The 22298-nt window shown below is 49.0% G+C and overlaps 1 protein-coding gene across 14 annotated transcripts in view; it reads right to left on the bottom strand.

Annotated features, from left to right (window-relative positions):
* Positions 1-462: 462 nt before the first annotated feature.
* The window catches only part of TOGARAM2 (TOG array regulator of axonemal microtubules 2), a 75620-nt gene continuing 53784 nt past the window's right edge, over positions 463-22298 (bottom strand). For 7 of the 14 annotated variants that reach the window (XM_035272927.3, XM_054245087.2, XM_054245086.2 and 4 more), the window contains 7 exons: positions 22062-22179; positions 21550-21644; positions 19452-19638; positions 18327-18543; positions 7920-8006; positions 4736-4786; positions 463-942 (listed from right to left, as the gene is read on the bottom strand). In XM_035272927.3, the coding sequence (XP_035128818.3) occupies positions 608-942; positions 4736-4786; positions 7920-8006; positions 18327-18543; positions 19452-19638; positions 21550-21644; positions 22062-22179 (1090 nt within the window). In that variant the 3' untranslated portion in view covers positions 463-607. Of the gene's footprint in view, positions 943-4735; positions 4787-7919; positions 8007-9488; positions 9608-18326; positions 18544-19451; positions 19639-21549; positions 21645-22061; positions 22180-22298 lie in introns of all 14 variants that reach the window. The other 7 variants (XM_078349606.1, XM_054245089.2, XM_002757903.6 and 4 more) reach the window with 2 other exon arrangements.

The raw sequence follows: 22298 nt of genomic DNA on the forward strand, positions 1-22298 counted from the left end.
GGAAAATATCATCTAGTCCTCTCCAGGACTAGCCAGAATGCCACCTTCTAGAGAAGGCTTTTAGTGATGCAAATGTCAAATTCCCCTTGTCTTTTGATAAGCTGGGCAGATCCCATCAGACAGCTCCCACAGGACCAACAGACGCGCTGCAGCTTTTGCAGGGGGAAGCACGACATCCCTGAACACATTTGTTACACTCACCTCCAGTCAGTCCCATAACAGATGGACTGGATTCGATGACCAACCCAGGAGCTGCGGGTTTCGGGAGGGCTTGCCCAGCAGCTCACAGAGGGGGAACTATCGTCTCAAACAGGCTGCAACTTACAGGTCCGTGCGACCCTTTTTCTTCTGTCTCAACATTGTCCCAAACTGGTTTTGCTGCTGTCACATTTTGTTTCATTCGTCACAAACCTAGTTACTAAAAAATTCTCTGCAATTAAAAAAGTGCAAGATAATAAAACCTTAGAAAAATAAGTAACTCTTTTATTTCTACTTCAAAATATACCATGTACATCTGGAACTCTAAGGGGTAAAGTAACCAAGAGAATATTCCACCATAAAAATGAAACAAGATAAAAAATAATAATTGCCCATTTCAGATCCATCTTTAATCCAGCTGGAAAGGGTGTGAGCTGCCAGTTGTCTTGCTGTCAGGGGCCACCCCTCTGTCAGTGGCCTTGTGGCTGCCTCCCAAGGACTCTGAGTCTAAGAGGTCCTGGAGCATCTTGAGGACATGCTTTGGCTGGCTGGCGGAGTCCAGCAGGCGGGAGCCCATGTGCTCCTGGAGGCTCCGGGACAGCCGGCACACCACCGCGCGGACGTTCCCGCTGGGCACGGGCAGGATGCTGTTCCAGGGGGTGGTGTTCAGGAAGTGCCAGAGGACGGGAAGGACATGCTGCTCTACAGCCTGAGGCTTCTGGGGGTAAACTGAGGCCACCAGCACTGTCAGGCAGAAAAAGAAAGTCACTTGAGCCAGTCACTCTCTCCCTCTTCCACTTCCCTCTCTTGGGACACCAACTTTGTCCCCCAAACGGCTAGCAGCCCAGCAGACACAGTGCCTAAGGATCATGACACATTTAGAGGCCCATGAAAATGTGTTAGCTTCTTTTAACATTAGTAGAAAATATATCCAACCTGGTTTATATCTATACTTATACCAACCATTCAAAAACTATAATTTTTGAAATTTTTTTATGGAGAAAGGGGCATACAAAGGCAGAGGTATGCAGAGTCTCTGACAATCATAATGGTTCCTCCAGCTCAGGGAACAGGAAAAAGGCAGGCATAGCTGGCTATAATCCTGCCCCCACCAGCTGTGTCAGCCTGAAGAAGCCACCCGACCTTTCTGAGCTTTTTCCAAATCCATAAAGTAAGGGAAAAAATGCTGAACTAAGGCAGGGCACAGTGGCTCACGCCTGTAATCCCAGCACTTTGGGAGGTCAAGGCAGGTGGATCACGAGGTCAGGAGTTCGAGACCAGCCTGACCAACATGGTGAAACCTCGTTTCTACTAAAAATACAAAAAATTAGCTGGGCATGGTGGTGCGTGCCTGTAATCACAGCTACTCAGGAGGCTGAGGCAGGAGAATGGCTTGAACCCAGGAGGCAGAGGTTGCAGTGAGCCGAGATCGTGCCACTGTACTCCAGCCTGGGTGACAGAGTGAGAATTTGTCTCAAAAAAAAAAAAAAAAATGCTTAACTAAGCTCTCAAGATTGTTAGAAATTCAGTAATAAATATACATAAGGTCCCTACCTATAGGCAGGCAGATGACAAACGGTAACTATATTAGTATTGCATTTATCCACATCACCACCTATGGAAGTCCACACAAATACAGAGAAAAACTATGGAGAGGGAAATCGAGACCCTCTCACATGAAGCATGCTGGCAGACAAGACAGCTGGCAGGGAAGACAGCTAGCACAGCCTCCCCTGCACCCGGATGCCAAACCTCAGGACGAGACCAGCTGCAGAGGCACGAACATGCTTGTGAACCACCAAGCTCTGCACAGACCATTCCATTGATGAATCCGTCAAATCTGGTTGCCCAAGGCCCCCAACCCTCTCTAAACCCCAGAGAACCCAGAAGCCAGCTGAATCTGCCAACCAGCCCTCCAACACCAGGGTAAATGCCAGAGCTGTGGCCACATCAAAACCACATCAAGAGCTCTCCTGGGTCCCCAGAGGGCCTGTTCAGGCCTTCAACTGTGGCTGCATTACCTAAATGCATTAGCACTAATGAAGCTGGCTTTGCCTGTCATCCTGCCAAAGGATAATCGCTGGGACAGGCAAACAACACTCATAGCAGTGCTTTATTGATTCTGGGGGCAAAGAAACTAGAAGATTCTGTGGGCCGGGAATTCTGTGGAAAACAGTTTCCATATCCTGGAAACTGCCTGAGCCCAGGACTCAGAGCTTCGTGGTATAACTCCATTTCATGCTCACAGCACCCCCAAGGCAGGATGTCTGTTCACTTTCCAGAGAAGGAAAGCAAGACTCAAATCAAGGCAAAGCACAAAGCAGAGGACGGAGGCCAAATCTACTTGGACTCCAAAGTCCAAGCTCTTTCTATCCCTAACTATCCCCAAATTTCTAGGGATTCCGTATTTCAGAGGCTGATCTGGAGTTTCATTCATTCATTCATTTACTGGGACAGGGTTTTGCTCTGTCACCCAGGCTAGAGTGGAGTGGCACAATCATGGCTCACTGCAATCTTGACCTCCTGGGCTCAAGTAATTCTCCTGCCTCAGCCTCCCCAGTAGTTGGGGACCACAGGCATGTGCCACCATGCTCAGTTAATTTTTTAAAAATTTTTTTGTAAAGATGGGGTCTCATTATGTTACCCAGACTGGTCTTGAACTCCTCAAGCAATCCGCCTGCCTCGGCCTCCCAAGATGCTAGGATTATAGGTGTGAGCTGCCATGTTTTATTTTGAATGAAACTGCAAATTGTCCTTCCTTCATCAGTTCCTCATCATCCAATCCCCAAGGATATCTTCCCCCAAGAGCCCCATGGGTCCCTCTGATTTCAAAGCCAGCCTTGAATAATGAGGAACCAGGAAAGATGACTTGGGCCACCTCTGGTCAGCGTGACACTCTCTCAGTAACATTTCTCAAGGATGTTGTCTTTGAGGCCACACCCTCGGGGCTCTTGCAGGGAACCTCAGAGGTGAAGGTGGTCCTGATAACTGGAAGGGCAGAACTGCACCCTGTGGGTTACCCCAGCATTCCCCAGGAAAGAATCCTGGAGGAAAGGGCTTGGAGGAGCTTTCTAAAGTGAAGTGAAGAGGTAACACTGGTTGAAAGAGTTGAGAGTTCTGTTCCCTGTGCTTGAAACAGGCTGAGTAGGAAGAGAACAGGTGACAGGAAAGCAGTCCCTGTCAGCCCCAGGGTGGGAGATGAGGGGAACTAAAAGGGGTTCAGTGAGAGGGAACCAAAAGAAAATGAATAACCCGCCGGGTGTGGTGGCTCGTGCCTGTAATCCCAGCACTTTGGGATGCCAAGGAGGGCAGATCACAAGGTCAGGAGTTCAAGTCCAGCCTGGCCAACATAGTGAAACCCCATATCTACTTAAAAACACACAAAAAAAAAACTAGCTGGGCATGGTGGCATGTGCCTGTAGTCCCAGCTACTCAGGAGACTGAGGCAGGAGAATTGCTTGAACCCAGGAGGTAGACATTGCAGTGAGCCGAGATGGTGCTACTCTACTCCAGCCTGAACAACAGAGTGAGTCTTTGTCTCAAAAAAGGAAAAAAGAAAAAGAAAAGAAAATGGATGACCCTGACCTACACTGAATAACGATAACTCAGAGGTGTCATGAATCCCCACAAGATCTCACCTGCAAAAATAGGTGAGAACGCAAAGAGATATCTGTATACCCATGTTTATACCAACCCTTTTCACAAGTGCCAAAAGGCAGAAGCAGCCCAGCGTCCACTGAGGAATGGATAAACAAAATGTAGAGTGTACATACAATGGAATGTTATTCAGCCTTCAAAAAGGAAGGGAATTCCGGCCAGGTGCTGTGGTTCACACCTGTAATCCAAGCACTTTGAGAGGCCTAGGCAGGTGAATCACTTGAGATCAGGAGTTCAAGACCAGCCTGGACAACATGGCAAAACCCTCCTGTCTCTACTGAAAATACAAAAACTAGCTGGGCGTTGTGGTGGGCGCCTGTAATCCCAGCTACTCAGGAGCCTGAAGCATGAGAATGATTTGAACCTGGGAGACAGAGGTTGCAGTGAGCTGAGATCTCGTCACTACACTCCAGCCTGGGTGACAGGATGAGAATCTCTTCCCCTAAAAAAAGTTGGGGGGACCAGGCGCAGTGGTTCACACCTGTAATCCCAGCACTTTGGGAGGCCAAAGTGGGTGGATCACTTGAGGTCAGGAGTTCAAGACTAGCCTGGTAAACATGGTGAAACCCCATCTCTAATAAAAATACAAAAAAAAAAAAAATTAGCCAGGCATGATTGCAGGCACCTGTAATCCCAGCAACTCGGGAGGCAGAGGCAGGAGAATACCTTGACCCAGGAGGCAGAGGTCGCAATGAGCCAAGATCATGCCTCTGCACTCTAGCCCGGGCAACTGAGACTCTGTCTCAAAAAAAAAAAAAGTAAGGAAATTCTGACACCTGCTACAACATGGATAATAGATAAATCTTAAGGATATTATGCTGTGTGAATTAATCCAGACACAAAATGACAAAAACTATATAATTCCATTTATATGACATACCGAGATAGCCAAAATCATGGAGACAGAAAGTAGAATGGTGGTTGCCAGGGTCTGGGAAAGGGAGGAATGGGGAGTTAGTGCCTAATGGACATGGTTTCTGTTTTCCAAGATGTGAAGAGTTCTGCAGATGACTGTAAAACTTCACGGACACTTAATACCCACCGAACTGCATTGTACACCTAAAAACGGTTAAGGTGGCAAATTTTATGTTGTACATTTTGACACAATATTTTTAACAGGGGGTGATGTGGTTTGACTGTGTCCCCACCCAAATCTCATCTTGCATTGCAGTTCCCACAATTCCCACGTGTCATGGGAGGGAGCCGGTGGGAAGTAATTGAATCATGGGGGCAGGTCTTTCCAGCATAGTTCTCATAATAGTAAGTCTCATGAGACCTGGTGGTTTTATAAGGTTATAAGGAGGAATTTCCCTGCACAAATTCTGTCTTCCTTGCCACCATGTAAGATGAGTGGCGTGATTGTGAGGCCTCCCCAGCCACATGGAACTGTTCGTCCATTAAACCTCTTTTTCTTTATAAATTCCTCAGTCTCAGGTATGTCTTTATCAGTAGTGTGGGAACAGACTAATACTGCAGGGAAAAGTGAGAACTATCTCAAGAACCAGGCCCAGGCACATACCCTCCACCCCCACACCCACCAAAGGCTGGGGGTCTCCACCTGTCCCCAAAAGAGTCCCCTTCCCCACCCTGCTACGTTTTCTCCACTCCTGCTCCTTGCATTCTCTTCGAGTGAGGTGCGTTTACACCTCAGCCCCCAGGAAGCTCAGTCCATAGGAAGAGTAGCAGTCCCCACCTGAACTCAGTTCCATAGCCAACTCCACCTTCTCCGTTCACATCTTGGCTAATAGAACTCAGACTACTTCAGAGCCATGTGCCCCAGGTGCAAGGATGTGGTAGGCTCCTAGGTGGCAGGGGTCGACTCTGAAGCTGGCAAAGATGGTGAGGCCCTTCTGGGGGCCAGCATGAGGGACTAAACCCCATTAAACTCAAGCTTAGAAGCAGCTGAAGTAATTAGCAGAAGATTTACTCCTATTAAGCTGTGCTATTATTAGATATCGCCTGTGTCAATAAAATTTTTCTTCTCTGTTCCTGGTGGACACGGAGTTAACAGAAGAGCTATGGAGAAGCTCTTGCTTTTGAGGTCTCTTGGAAATAAGAAAAAAATGACAGTAAGTGGATAAGGTGAAGATACTAGCCTACCTCTGGGCCCCATAAATTACCCAGACAAGGACAGGTAAACCTTTCATGCAGAAAATGCTGATTTTGAGCAATAGCAAAGGGTTCCTTGTCTGGTGTCTAGGGCTGTCTTAGTTACATACCCTGTTCTGCCCCAGTGCACCTGCAGCCAGCCCTGCCTCACTCACCCCATTTGCTCCAGGAAGGCCTCACACCTGCCTTCCCGTAAGGTAAGAGGCCACTCCAGGAATGCTACAAGGACAGAACCAGGCAGACGCAAGACCAGGAGCAAGAGATGGGGCAGGGGAAGAGCTAAAAGGGCAGCTGGTGTCAAGGTCCTCTGCCATACTGCAGGCACCAGGCCCCTCCGGGCTAGAAGGGGAGGGCAGCAGACAGACCAGTGATACCATGTGGGACGCAGCCTTGAGAAATATGTGGGGAGAAGGTAACGCCAGAGCCAAGCAGGCATCCCCCAGGTAGAGTAAGAAGAATGGAGAAGGCTTTCCAGGCAGGCAGCCATGTGTGGACAGAGCAAGAGGTTGAGAGACTGGCCACTGCATGGAGGGTGCATGCAGGCACCCAGCAGACAGGGTGTCAGGGGAAGCAGCGCAGCACAGGGTTAGGTGCTTGGCTCTGCAGCCAGCCTCCCAGGACATGTGCTGGATTCATCAAGCGACCTTGTGCATGTTACTTTTCTGAGCTCCATTCTCCTTTCTCCACCAAGTGGAATCTACATCCTGCTGTGGGCTAGTGATGAGGATTCAGCGATCCAGTGCCTAGAGCTGGGGGCAGGAGGAAGGGGGCACAGCCTAGAGCAGCAGTGACAGCTGTGGGCCACTCTAGGGGGCCTAGACACCATCCAGAAGACAGCCCAGGAGCCTCACGAAGATTGAAGCAGGGCTGGTGCATGATCTGTCTGCATTTCAGGGGGACCATCAGGAGTTGAGGGAACAGAGTCTCCCTACCCCCCTCCCTAGATGGGACCTTCCCAAGATAAGGGAGGAGGCTTTGTACAGCAAAAAATGATCATGAAACCAAGCTAAGTAACCTGCCCACGCTCAGGGCTGCTGGTGGCAGATGGGTCTGTGGACCCCAAAGCCTGTGTCCTTTCTGTGTTGCCACCTCAAGGGCCACAAGAACAGATTTCAGCCCTGGAATGAATTCACTTGGACTTTGCCTGTAGACTCAAAGCAGAAACAGGATTGGAGCAACCTTTCGTCAGCTGAAGCTTGAGCAAGGCTGAGCAGATTCAGGCTGAGGCCCCGTCTCCACATAACACAGTCCCAGCACTGGCCAAGGAGTCCTGTGGGGTTGAAACCCAGCCCACACCTGCATGCCAGGCTGCACACACCAAAGTTGCACACGGCAACCTTTTCTAATTCTCTTGATGGTGCTATCAACTGCAAGCCATATGCACCCACCAGGCAGTGTCCATCTGGAAAGGGAGGCTTTTTCTGACTCACACAAAGGTACTCTCTAGGCTAGAAGCATCCGTGTCTACAAGGAGCAAGAAAGGCACCCAGGTTGAGTGTCCCTTATCTAAAATGTTTGGTACCAGCAGTATTTCAGGTAGGTATCTAATTTTGGAATATTTCCATGATACTCATTGGTTCTGCCTCCCTAATCCCAAAATCTGAAATCAGAAATTCCCCAATGTGCATTTTCTTTGAATGTCATGTTGGCGCTCAAAAAGTTTCAGATTTTAGAGCATTTCCAATTTTCCAATTAGGGAGATTCAACCTGTAACAGTTTGTTAAAAACTCTTTTGCTTTTGTACAAACATACCTCATTTTGATCAAAAACAAAGACTGTCTTCTGGCAATGTGGAGATTGTCAGATACAAAAAAAAAAAGCAGATTATCAAAATTTTAAATGATTGATCAGGATTATTTCAGGTCTAAGATAACTGGGTGAATGGTTCAACCACAGGCCAGGAAAGAACAGAAATCAACCAGGAGGCTGGGTGGGGCAGGGCTGGGGGTGCTCACCTGCCAGGCGATCCGTGACATCCAGCACTGCACGGCCACTCAGGAAACGCACCCGCCCAGCAAACGCTGGAAGAAGGCAAATGTTGTCTGAAAGAGAAGGGGGATGTCAGTGGCCATGCCACTGGGGGCTGAGTGATGACAGCATGAGGAGTTCGCAGGGCCACATACCCACAATGCTTGCATGGGGGTGAGGCCTTCAGGGGAGCTGAATTAGTTTTTCCAGGTCACAAAGGGGCCACTTAAAGTGAATGTATGTAGCGTGTTTGGGAAAGAACAAGTGGCCTGAAATAGTTAAAGTGGCTCCCAAACAGGCCTCATTTATTCCCACAGATCTGGTTCATATTGTCTGTGCTTCTCAAAATGCCCATAGTTTTGGGGCAAAACAGAGTAGATATATGGATAGGTACATACATAGATAGATAGATGATTGATAGATAGATGATAAATAGAACATCAATGGATGGATGAATGAATGGATGAATAGATGATGGAGATAAGATGATGGAAGATGGATAGATAGAAGATAGATAATAGAGATGAATGGATGGATATACACATATACTTTTAGGGGAAACTGAGTTACATAGAGGTCAGTAAAGCATTAGGATCAGAATTCAGAAATTATAGCTCTTCTCAAAGCCTGAATTTGTGCTCTAACTACCAAGATGTACCCACAGCCAGTGGTGGTTTATTTCCACACTGAACACATACTGGTATCATCTATGTAATAGGCATGGGGCTAGGAGCCAAGTAAAACACAGTCCTCCCATCCCCCTCAAATGGCTCCTCTGACAAGCAGACAGAGGCTTAGACATGAACCCTGACACAGGATGGGAAGCACTGCGTTCTTGTAACTAATAGCCTGCAGGTCTAAAGCCAGGGTGACCTCTGGTCCCAGTGGGCCTGAGCTCTCCCCACTTCAACACTGTCAGTCCCGAGTCCCAGGAACCCAGGATGCTTGATCATTGTTGGAAATAGATGTCCGGTGCTGCAAAGAAAAATTAGCACTGAGACAAAGGATCTTTCAGTGGTGCAATTTTTTACTTCCTGGACTGCAGGAAGGGTACCCTCAATAACCACTGTGCCACAAGAGTACAATGAACAAAGGAAAACAGATAAATTTATCCCTTACACACTTGGATTGTCCTTACTGCTGTGGCAGATCTCCGTTGGCTGGAGCCAGACCTTACAATCTAAGCCAAAACCCGATTGGCTAATAACTTAAAACTTTTCTAAACAGGTAAAAGCAATGGAGAGCAGGGACATGCCTATGAGTTCATCCAGCAGAGACATCTTAGTGAAAGTATAAGGACATAAAATGTACTACATGCCTATAAGCACAGCATGTCTAACAGCTCCGTAGGATAGGGCTTAACAAAGTTATTAGCATACTTGTGACTTATTCTTTAACAAGAAAGAAAACTGTAAAAAGGAACTTTTCTACTTCCCACAGTCATTCTATGCAGAGGAGAAGCATGGCTCTGTGTGGGAGCCACCAGACTAAGCCCTGGCAGGGTCAGAGGAGGGGGGTTGTGGGTTGAGGAGCACGTATTATCATCAGTGGTTTACCTCACTGCCTGGGCCTGATTTTCTTCATCCTTGTAAACTCCAGGTGATCTGAGCCCCAGACCCAGCATGAATGTACTTGCAAAGATGGCTAAATTTATCGTCTCTATGCCCCAACACGCCTTTCAGGAGGTTTGGAGAAAGAGAGATTTTAAATCCTTTTTAAAAAATTGTCCCAGTGTCCCCGCCCCCAACCCCAATCCCAGCTCCACCAACCATCCAGCCACACCCAGCCGCTAGGCACAGCTCCCTGGCTGCCCAGCCACGCCCACAGGTAAAGCACTGGGGACTGAGCACCTCTCCATTTGTATGTTGTAAGAACTGAAATAGTATTAATGTTTATTACAGAGATGAGCCACTAATGGTGAAATCACAAGCAAATAGGGTAGGGAGTTTCCAGGATAAAGAGGCTCTGGCTCCTTCATATTCCTGAGGTCGACTGCAGCAAGACCCCATATCTACTGAATTTAGAAGCTGCTCATTTCTCCCCATTCTAGCTGACACCTCTGGTTTCTCCAACTATTACACTTGAAGAGCTGCATTTCTCACAAAGAGACACAAGGTGAGAAAAGTGGCCCTGTCCTAGATAGGTGGCTATGCTGACTATACATCCTCATCAGAATCTTCTCCCTGTGGATTGCAGAGGAACCAGCATGCCAAGCTCCCAGCATTTTGCAACCATAGTAGTCACAGCTTAATTCAGTAGGAGGTGGGGCAAGTAACACAATGCACTTTTCAGAGATGTGGCTCTGGGGCCTGCTGCACCTGTCAGGGAGGGGAGGGCAGGTGGCCTGTGTGGTGTTACCACAGCAGCCCCAGCTTGTGTGTCCTGAGTCCCAGGAGCTGACATCTCAAGGACAGACTTCTCTTTGCAGGGGACAGAGTTTTCTGTTTGTTTTTTTTTTGTTTGTTTGTTTTTTGAGACGGAGTTTCGCTCTTGTTACCCAGGCTGGAGTGCAATGGTGCGATCTCAGCTCACCGCAACCTCCACCTCCTGGGTTCAGGCAATTCTCCTGCCTCAGCCTCCTGAGTAGCTGGGATTACAGGCACGCGCCACCATGCCCAGCTAATTTTTTGTATTTTTAGTAGAGACGGGGTTTCACCATGTTGACCAGGATGGTCTTGATCTCTTGACCTCGTGATCCACCCGCCTCAGCCTCCCAAAGTACTGGGATTACAGGCGTGAGCTACCGCATCCAGCTAGAGTTTTTAGAACTCTGCACGAGGAAGTCTTTCCAGTCTGACCCTTCCCAAGTTCCTTCGAGACCTCAGCACAAAGCCCCTGCAGAGGTGAACTCAAAGCTTTGCTTTTCTCATCAGGCACAAGTTTAGCTCAGAGCTCATCCCTGCTTCCCTTACTCTCCTCCTGAGGGATACAGAGGAGAAAAGGTACCCAGTTACACCTCTGCTGTTTGCAGATGCTCCATCCACAAAGCAAGAGGCTTTAAAATAATTTGTCCTGGGAGATAAATGAGATGCCAGCTTCTAGAATATCGCAATTAGCAAGACAAGATCTCAGGGTGCATTGGTAAAGCTGTTAATTGCATAAGAATAGGTTTTTATATGAATGGTACCTGTTTTATTGCTTCTAGGTGTTTCTATTTGTCCCACCCCCATCATCTACCTGGGCTCAGATTTGAAGACAAGGACTTCTTCCTTCTTGGTCATCTCCCACAATACTCAGTCTAGATCATTCTCTAATGTAAGGAACATGGCTGTGCTTTGGTTAAGGATAGGTGGAGATAAACATCCAGAGTGACTCAGCAAGTTTAGAGCGCAGGCATATAATTCCACTTGTTATCACAGCCACGTAGCCGTAACATGGGAAGGCCATGCCTTGGCCCTGAGCCACTATTGTCTGTAAAAGGTATAATTGCCCTGCTGAGACCGTACAGGCTTGTGTGTGCCCAGAGAGTGAAGCTACTGCCCCTGTAAGAGAGAATGACCATCTGACAGATAGACATAGAGCCAGGAAACGGCTGTGCCCAGAGGAAAAAGGTTAAGATGCTGACCCTGAAGACAAGGGAAGACCAGGGCAGCTGCGTGTGGGAGCCGCCAGACTAAGCAGCCAAGACCAAGGAGATGGTGTGAGCAAGCTGCTGCTGAATAAAATCATCTTTCACCAGCCTACGGTTCCCCAAGTGTTCCTTCTGTTCATCCACCCACTCCCTTCATACCTCAGCATGAACTGGAACCTGACCCTGGAGGTTCGTGAACCTGACATCTAGACACAGTTGGGGGTCCCCACTTCTGGCCCCAAACATCCTCCCTCCCCAGAGCCAGAAAGAATTGAACTTGGGGAACACTTAAAAATGCATATCCAGGCCGGGCATGGTGGCACATACCTGTAATCCCAGCATCTTGGGAGGCCGAGGTGGGAGGATCACTTGAGGTCAGGAGTTTGCAACCACCCTGACTAACATGGTGAAACCCCACCTCTACACAAAATACAAAAAAAAAAAAAAAAAATAGCCAGGTGTGGTGGTGCATGCCTGTAATTCAAGCCATATGGGAGGCTGAGACAGGAGAATTGCTTGTACTTGGGGGGCAGAGGTTGCAGTGAGCCGAGATCACGCCATTGCACTCCAGCTTGAGCAACAAGAGGGAAACTTTGTCTCAAAAAAACAAAATGCATATCCAGCAGAGACCTGTGCCCGACCATGCTCCCACGGGGCACAGCACAGGGCAGGTGTTGAATGCATGCTTGTAGCATGCAGGGTAATGTCAAGACAGAACACCGTGTGCCTGAGCTGGTCTATGAGCCCCAGAGCACTATGCCCAGGCAGATGGCCTGTCTTTCCTCTGGCCACATTTAGAGTGAAGGCTTACCTTTCAGGCTACCTGCAGGTTCAGTAAGACACACTGAAGCATAGCAGTTATAAGAGCTCTGAATACAGACTGCCTGGGTTTGAATCCTGGCTCTTTCATGTTTTACTGTGGAACACTGGACAAGCCACTTAGCTGCTCTCTGCCTCAGTTTACCCATCTATAAAATAGGGATGATACTAATAGCTTTCTCATAAAGTTGCTGTAAGGGTTCAGTGAACAAACAATGCTGAGGCTAGTGCCTAGGGCATGTAATTACTATGCAAGTGTCAGCTACATTGTTACTATCCTGCCTTAAAACTCTGAGAGCCCAGCAACCATCATGGTAGACAGACCAATGAAGAGGCTAAAATCTGCTTTTTAAAAGCTGAAAATCTACACTCCACTAGCCTAGCCTAGGGCTTTCCTAGGCTCCTTTTGTGCATCACAAGGAAGCAAAGACTGGCCTTGCAATGGAGAGAAAACAGCCACTAGCCTCAGTCCAGAGAGGCTCTCCTTCCTAGGCTCAGACTCCCCTCTCTACAACGGGGTGGAGGTCTAAAGGGCCTTACACCTGTCCCATTCAGCCAAGCCCTGAGGCCACCAGGTCACATCATCCTCCAGCTACCGGGAAGCCAGATAAGAGCTTTTAAGAAAGTATAGAAAACAAGGACAGTGGCAGCAAGGAAACGAGTCAGACTGGGTCAGACTGGGGTCCCCCAAATAACCACAGTTGGTAAATTGTGACATGCCGGTTTTACCACACTCACTGTGGCTGCCAACACTAAGTATGCTCATCTAAAGAAAAAACTGAGACTGGGCTCACGCCTGTAATCCCAGCACTTTGGGAGGCTGAGGCAGGTAGATCACCTGAGGTCAGGAGTTTGAGACCAGTCTGGTCAACATGGTGAAACCCCATCTCTACTGAAAATACAAAAAAATTGCTGAGTGTGGTGGTGCATGCCTATAATTCCAGCTTCTGGGGAGGCTGAGATAGGAGAATCACTTGAACCTGGAAGGCAGAGGTTGCAGTGAGCTGAGATCACACCATTGCACTCCAGCCTGGGATACAAGAGTGAAACTCCATCTCAAAAAGAAAAAAAAAAGAAAGAAAAAACTGAGACTGATTAATTGCACAGAAACATGCAAGCTATTGTGCAGCCACGTGATGGAGCTATTCAAAGTGACTCAAGGCTGGGCACAGTGGCTCATGCCTGTAATCCCAGCACTTTGGGAGGCTGAGGTGGGCAGGTCACCTGAGGTCAGGAGTTCAAGACAAGCCTGGCCAACATGGTGACCCCCATCTCTACTGAAAGACAAAAATTAGCCAGGTGTGGTGGCACGCACCTGCAATCCCAGCTACTTGGGAGGCTGAGGCAGAAGAATTGCTTGAACCTAGGAGCTGGAGGTTCCAGTGAGCCCCAATTGTGCCACTGTACTCCAGCCTGGGTGACAGAGCCAGACTCCAACTCAAGGGGAAAAAAAGTGACTCAAGAATATAATCTTCTGCAAATGCGTACACTGATTTTTTAAAAGCAGAATGCAAATTCAAATGTATAACATCACAACTGTTGCACTGAGCCCTTATTAGCCCCTATTAACAAGAAGGGTATCAGGTTCAAGAGACCCAGAGCCAACAAATGAGACATGGGATTTTATTAGGGCCTTACCCACAGGGGAGAGAGTCCAGTGACTGCTGGCTAAACGGGAGAACCTCATGGCCCAGCGTGGGAGGGCTGGGCAGGAAAATCGCAATCATTTGCAAACAGCATGCAATTTATACAGTATATTCACCCTCACCTGGCAACCTTCATTTACCCCCAAAACTCAGGGCCTCAACCCCCTGTGTGGCTCATGTTCCAAGGGACAGTCGGGAGCACAGATGTGCCTCATAAACCAGGAATAAATCTCCGAGTTGGCCATTCCCAGGTTCCCTTGCTCAGAACACACGTTCCGGTGTGTCTAACGTTGAAAGTCATTCTAAGGGGATGCTTAAGTTATTGCTATCAGGTGTGTTTGCCCTCCAACACCCATGCACACAGTGCACAGAAAAAAACTCAAAAAATGCCAAATGTTAATCATGGTTTCTTTTAAAAGTTGGGACTATGAGTGAGGGATTTTCTTTCCCTTTCAAATGCTTCGTATTTTCATTTTCTCAATAATAAGTATGATTTCTTTACAGTAGTAGAAGTGAACTTTAGATTTTTTAATTAACTAGAGAGACTGCCTAATGGGAAACTGGGTAGTGTTAAAGGAAAGAAGCAAAATCAAAACTGTATTCACATCATGATTTTTAACCAGGGAAATTTGTATATAGAGATACAAAAATAGAAGATGGAGATCTTTTTAGCAGTTGGTATACTGGAGAAGCATCATGGATGCATTTTTAAATTCCATTAACAATACAATGTTCATAGGATATATAAGGTAATAAATTAAAAGTCAGAGAGCAAAATAGCAAAAGTAGACCTGAAGCCACCCCCATTCCAAGCTTATCTGCTCTCTCCAGTACTGACCAGGGGCTGGACTAAATTACGAGAGTTCCTTTTGGCACTGAGAAGGCTGAATGCTGAGGTCTGACCAGGAGGGGATGAGCTGTCAGCAGCCTGATGTTTTAATTAGTGGTGTTTCCTCTGTAACTAACTCAGTAACAGAGCCCAAAGACAGAGCCAACCAGTCCTACTCAGGAACTTCCTTGATCCCAGAATAATTCCCCTGAAATCAGAAGGTCTTAGTGCTAAGTAGAAAGAATGCCACTTGAGCCTCGATCCCAGAGAGGCCTCAAGGCTGGCAGTGACAGATGGCAGAGGTCAAGGAGCAAGCTGCCAACATGTCTCATTCCTTGTTACTTCCCAAGAAAAGGCATGGACAGAAATCGCCACCTGCTCCGCCAACCAATACTCCATTCAACCCCACCCACCTTGGGGAAAACAAGGGCTCACAAGAGATGATGTTGACTTCTTTATCACTGAATTCTAGAATTAGTGAGTTCTAGCAGGTCCCCTAAGAAGGCCATCCTCCCAACCTGGCTGTGCCATCTGGACTTTATGCCAGAAGACATCTTAGCTTGGCATTATTCTTGCTTGATCCTCTTGACCTCCAGGGCAGCATGAAATAAACAATAATCTGCTGAGCTGTTGCTCTGTTACCTTCCACATTTAAATATTTCACAGCATTAAACAATTCATCTCCAGCCTGGAGCCCAGAATCCCTTACGCAGCATGAAGAAGGCGGGTTGGGGGAACACTCCTCCCATCAAAGAAATTGGATCATATCCAATTCAAGCCACTTCCAGGAGGGGCCTCTGGTGGTAAGGGTCCCCCACGAAACCACTAGAACCACCAGGCTCAGCTTTGGTGATCTGGGAGGACTTTATACCCCTTCTCTTCCATCCAACTTGATGCACTCTCTGCTGCTGCCACTCAATTCCCCCGGGATACAGGGGAAACTTAGCTACTTCCATCTGTAGCCCAGGCTCAGACCATTATAGACAGATAAGAACTATTCCCAGAGATAGAGTCTACCCTAGGTACTCCCTGGCAATGATGAGTTCTCCTTGTGGATGACCTAACTCCCTCCAGTTCTGACCTACGTGGATGTGGAAATCAGCTTGGCACTTCAAAGTTAGGAACACTTTCAAAACCCATTTTACTGGCTGGGCTGAGAGGGTGTGGCTTACAGCAAAGCCACTGGGTCCAGATAGCCCATGCCTCACCTGCTCAAAAATTACTTGGATCTAAAACAGTATATTTGGCCGGGTGTGGTGACTCACACCTGTAATCCCAGCACTTTGAGAGGCCGAGGTGGGTGGATCGCCTGAGGTCCGGAGTTCAAGACCAGCCTGGCCAACATGGTGAAACCCCATCTCTACTAAAAATACAAAAGATTAGCCAGGTGTGGTGGCATGCACCTGTAATCCCAGTTACTCAAGAGGCTGGGGCAGGAGAATCAATTGAATCTGTGAGGTGGAGGTGGCAGTGAGCTGAGACTGTGCCGTTGCACTCCAGCCTGGGAAACAAGAGGGAAATTTCCATCTCAAAAAAACAAAAACACCGGGTGGGGTGGCTCACGCCTGTAATGCCAGCACTTTGGGAGGCCGAGGCGGGTGGATCACGAGGTCAAGAGATCGAGACCATCCTGGTCAACATGGTGAAACCCCGTCTCTACTCAAAATACAAAAAATTAGCTGGGCATGGTGGCACGTGCCTGTAATCCCAACTACTCAGGAGGCTGAGGCAGGAGAATTGCCTGAACCCAGGAGGCGGAGGTTGCGGTGAGCCGAGATCACACCATTGCACTCCAGCCTGGGTAACAAGAGCAAAACTCTGTCTCAAAAAAAAAAAACCAAAAAAATGGTATATTTTACCCTTTGGGCTCCACCAGAGCCTTTTGCCAGGGATTTACTGGACTCCATTCATCCCTTTGAGGCCCACAGCATTCCAATCCAGCCTGATACTGATCTATGGATTAGAGAGGAAGGCAGCAACGCTTCCCGTTGCACCAAAGCCTCTGGCTGATGAACCAAAGAGTACATTGTCAGCCATACCCAAAGAGGTCCTATCCTGGAAGGAAGGACTTGGGCATCTTCCTGGTAGCTACAATCCTGCCATCAGGTGAGTTCAGATCACAAAAGCAGGCCATCCCCAGGCTCTCCTTTCCAGGAGGTCCAGTCTAGTAGGGGTACAGCAGGGCCCCAAATAAGAGGGACCTGAGTCTTGTGACAACATGAGACATTAGATTCTGTTGCCCGAAGCGCCACAGTTCCAACAAGCTCAAGGAGGCTGGCCTGATGGCAACAAGTGGAAACTAAAACACCTGGTTGGGAAAGAGTTAAAAATTTCTCTCCCTAGACAAGGATGCTTATCCTCTTCAAAGAGCTAAAGCCCATTTTGCTTGGTACAGGTTTTCCCAATAAATCCAAGGCCCAGAGTGATTTACCAAGAGCCTTGGTTATTGGCAACAGCAATCTCACTTACCCAGAGCAGTGCTGAGAACAAGCCGTAATTTAGAGCTCGATTTATATTGTTTGTTCTACAGCAACAAACTCAGCAAATCATAAATTCCCTCTGAGATGAAGAGCAGAAATTGACAATATTTATGAACTCAAGAGGCAGAGAGGGACCTGACCAGGCCTTTGATTTGTAACTGAAACTTTTCCGGGAGCCTCCAGCCAAGGACACGGCAGCTGTCCCAGCCCCAGGGAGCTGGGCTCAGGCCAGGAAGCGGGTTGAGGGGCAGCAAGCATGTCAGTAGGTGTGTCCAGCCCCACTAAAGGATGGTCTTTGGATGCTAAAGGCAAGATGTTGCTCTATGCTCATTGGGACTCACAGCAACGAGGCAAACAGGCAGTTTTCAGAGCATGGCTTCCTTGCAATGAAGCAAGGCTTGTTTAGGAAAGCTTGTCCTTCTGCTGGGCTGGACATAAGTCTACTCAGGTGCTACTTTCTCCACACGCCCGAAGTTTGGAATTTGCACTTTGGTCCATGTACTGGGTACACCAAACATCACCTTATATCTTCCATGACAGGAATAAGAAAATATGAGCAGATGCACCAACATTCCCTGTAACGTCCCAGAAGCAAAATGTCATACCAAGAAGCTCTCACCTTCCCTGATGTCTCTTCCATAACTCCTACATTTTTCCTTTCTATCATCTAGCCCCTCCCTCCACTTCCCCTCCATGCCCATCACCACAACCCCCACCCCAAGCTTAAGCCTTCCCAGAACTCCTGACTCACACACTGTGGTGCCTTGTGGCCCTGGGGGGTCATTTCCCTCATGTGTCTATGAGCAGGCGGGACTGGATCATCTCCACGTCACCTCCACTTCCAACCGTCCAGAGGTGTGGGTGGACGTGACATGGGAAAGCCCACTGGCCAAGACCTTTAGAGGCCCTGGGCTCCACCTCTGCCCTACACAGCCTCTAGTGAAACATTTGGCCCGGGAACTAACCAAGGTCATATCCACCTTGCAGATTTTCAAGCAGGAAGGTGGGTATGGTGACCAGAGCCACGCAGGCCCAGGTGGGACACTCACCCAGGCTCTCAACCATTGTATCCAGAACATCCACGGCAGCCGCATAAATCCCTGAGTTCTTGGAGTTGAGGTTGTCTGCAACAGCAATGATGATGGAGAGCAGCATGGGGTGTAGGGTCTCTTTGAGGAGGGGGATCATCTTGGCGAGAGACTCCAGTGCCCACTGGTTCACTTTCTTATTGGAATCCTGAAGCCTTGGGGTGAAAGCATCAAAGACCTATTGAGGAAACAAAGCAAGAGCACATGGGAACCCAGGCTGGCAGGACTCCCACCGTGCAGGCAGCGTGGAGCTCCCCACAGCCCAACTGAGCGCCCTTGGCAGGGACTCCTCCTGCATCCCTGACCTATGCCAGAAAACTCCCAAAAACGAAGAGCTCACCTCCTCAAAAGGGTGGGCACAAGGGGAGGAACTCGCAGGTACTGAGCACGCATCGCATGACAAGTGTCCAGGACATCTTGCTAGTTGCTCTGCACTCTCCTTTTCACTGAATGATCTTAACCCAGGGAACACATGTTATCACCCTCACTTTCCCATAAACAACAGCAACAGCTGGGGCTCCAAGACGCTCAATGATTTGCCTGAGATCACACAGCTAGTAAGAAACTTGGATGGAAACCCAGGTCTGCTGACCCTGAGCCTGTGTCTTTGTTCAGCTATGTAACTGACTGACAGCAGCGTCACTCCACGAAGAAGCAGGCACCCACCGTGGTGTTCAAGCTGTGAAGGGCTTGTACCTACTCCTAACACACGTGTTTCAGCCACCATGGCCCAGTCACCTGTCCAGCCACATGCTCTGCCCCAAACATTACATACCTAGCTCCCCAGAAGCAACCCAAGGCCTCACCCCAGTACCCTCCACCTCTGCCTCCAACCCGCCTCACTGTAAATCTGCTAGAAAGACAAGAGACATCGCTGAGCATTTCCAAGGTGCCAGCAGGAGGCGGTGCCCTCACCCACTCAGCCACTCCCAGGTAGTCACCACGTTACAAAGGCCAACTGCACAGCAAGTGCTCCTTACACCCTGAGGGGTCTGACACAATGTCCAGCCCCATTCAGCGTTGTCCAAATTCAAGTTGCACCCACAGGGGAGAGACAGCTGGGAGGGAGAAGCTGGCAGTGCTCACCTGGACCAGGTGGGCAGCCACAAGCTCCGGCTTGGCCTCGCAGAGCTCCAGAAGCAGCCCCACGCCTTCCATCCGGGACCGGAAGTCCTTGGCCTCCAGCAGCCGCATCAGCTCCCGCAGCTGCTCCACCATCTCCCGGCCTCCCCGCATCGAGAAGCGCAGCCCCACCGGGCCATTGGAGCTGAGCCTAGGTAAGGAGCAGAGTGTCTGACCCCCAGGGAAGGACCCTGAAGAATGAACCCACTTCCGGTCCCATGCCACCTTCTACAGGCAGGTGGGGCAGAGACAAGAGTGCCACCTGCAGCTGAGACCACCCCCAGCTTCCCTTCCACCTACGACTTGTTGCTCAGGGCCCCAAGGGGTTGGGGTCAGGGGTCAGGGGTCAGGGTTCTCTCCCCCCACCATTTTTTTCTCTTCTCAGAAGATATGTAAGCAGTGGGGGAGTCAGAGTGAGGGAGTGGCTAACCATAAAAAAAAATGACAGGTACACATTTTTTTTTTTTTTTTTTTGAGACAGAGTCTCGCTCTTGTTGCCCAGGCTGGAGTGCAATGGCATGATCTCAGCTCACTTCAACCTTGACATCCCGGGTACAAGTGATTCTCCTGCCTTGGCCTCCCAAGTAGCTCAGATTACAGGCAGGTGCCATCACACCCAGCTAATTTTTGTGTGTTTAGTAGAGACAGGGTTTAGACAGAGCCAGCTTGTTGGCCTGGCTGGTATCAAACTTCTGACTGCATGATCCACTCACCTCAGCCTCCCAAAGTGCTGTGATTACAGGCATGAGCCACCACGACTGGCCAACTGGTGCACATTTAATATACGAGTGGAGAAAGACCTTGGAGGTCATCATGGCCAACCTTCTGCCTGGCTCCTGTACCTGAGCTCCGGCTGGCTAGGCTCTGCTCACATGCCCCAGCAACTTGGGAAATTGTAAAAAGCACCATTTTCTTACACTGGGATCACATGCCCATCACAGCCCCGTGGCCTGTTCCAGCCAGCATGAGAGCAGCTCCATACAGAACTGCTGTCTCCCTCCCTCAGCTGCAAGCCTGGGTCATTGAGCTCATGCCCTACACCCAGGTCCCATCCAGCAGGGCCCACTGTCCCTCATTCTGTGATTCACTCCTGCATTCCACACTCATTGTCTACTGAGAGCCAAGAGCTGTGCTGGGCACTGAGAAGTGTGAGATGAGAGCACAGCCTTTGCCTTTAGGAGCACACAGAGCAATGGGAGACTGAGACATCAACTGGGCTGACAGAGGTATAAAGAACAGGGCAGCCTGCCACCCTGAGGACGTGGGGACCAAGTGGTAGAGCTTCCTGGAAAAGGTGACAGGTGAGCTGAATCTTGCAGAACCAACAGGCATGTTCTAGGTGTGGATGACCTAGGATAAGCAAAGGCACAGCAGGGAGAGAGGACATGGAGGGGCCGTGAACAGGAGCTGCTGTCATGTTTTACTTATCCCAGGTGCTGCTCTGGTCTGGCTGAGAGAGGAAGAGTGGGAGAGGGGGCAGGAAGTTACCTTTGAAGAAGTGGGCAGGGGGCTTCCCTGGTGCCCTGCTAAGGAGTTCAGATGGGATCAGCCCAGGACATCGCAGAAAAGCTCAAGTTTGAAGCGCAGGAGTGACCATCGAACTCTGCTTGGTTTCTAACTGCTCCCAGCACCTCCACACCCCCACCTCCCAGCCTCTCATTCCATGCCTTCTCATCTGCCTTCCTTAAGCCTAGGCCTTTGAACTAGTCCCAGGTTGGCCACTCTGGTGGGTAAAGGATCTGCTGGTCTAAGCGAATGAGAAACACTGAGCTCTCCCAGAGAGCCTGACCACGGATACTAAAGTAATCCCACCCACTCAGCTGGGACTGCAGGAACCAACTCCTACTGGCTAATGCTCCCAAGCTCAGGATTTGGTCTTCCTGGGATTTGGGTTGGGGAACACATTCTGCATATTCATCTATTAGCATTGCAGACCCAACTAAGTCTCAGCAGTACCCCAGATCCATGGGTCCACCCCAGAGCCACCCTTGACCATGGGCAAGCAGGATGCTTCTGTCAGAAGTCTTAGATGAGAAGACCAGAGAGACAAGAGCAGCCGTACCCCTCCTCGATGGGCAGCCTATTCTCACACATCACCAGACTCCTTGACACCTTGCGGCCTTTAGCGGAGGGAAGTTCATCATGATCTTCTGTTCCCTTGAAAAATACACACAGAGCATGAGCCAGAAGGAGGGGTCCTCCAGGGAACTGCCAGACATTCTAGTGTAGACATAACAACAGCAATAATCCCCTTCTACCTAGAAGAGCTTCGGAGATCACAGTTGAGCCTTCCAGAGCCCTGAAAGTAGCTGGCGCAGGGATCAAGATCCCCAGTTAACAGATGAAGGTGTGGAGACCCAGGGAGGCTCAAGGAACAAAGGCAGTGTGGGGGCAGAACCAGGTGTGAGCACAGAGGACAGAAATCACATCTATCCCATCTGTCAGGAGCAGCGGATGAAATTAACGCCTCTGAAATCCACTCCCCACTCCCCTGACCCACTCAAAGGCTGCCAGGCTCAGCACTGACACCCCCACCCCCAAAAGGCCATGAGCCACTCATGCCCCACAATTCACCTGCTGTTTAATGGCTGCCATGACCTTTTGCAAGTCGTGAGATGGGAGGGACTGCTTCAGAAATGCGTCAAACTTAGTGTTCGCCATCAAGATATTCACCATCTTCCGGCCATAAAATCTGCCACAGGAGACAGAGCAAGATAAAAAAACAGCCTCCGAAATGCACAATAAATTTACTTTACAGCTTTACATAATCTTCCTAATTAAAGAGAGTTTTTAATACTTTTTCTAATTATA

This window comes from Callithrix jacchus, chromosome 14, assembly GCF_049354715.1.
Source record: "Callithrix jacchus isolate 240 chromosome 14, calJac240_pri, whole genome shotgun sequence".
Taxonomy (NCBI): domain Eukaryota; kingdom Metazoa; phylum Chordata; class Mammalia; order Primates; family Cebidae; genus Callithrix; species Callithrix jacchus.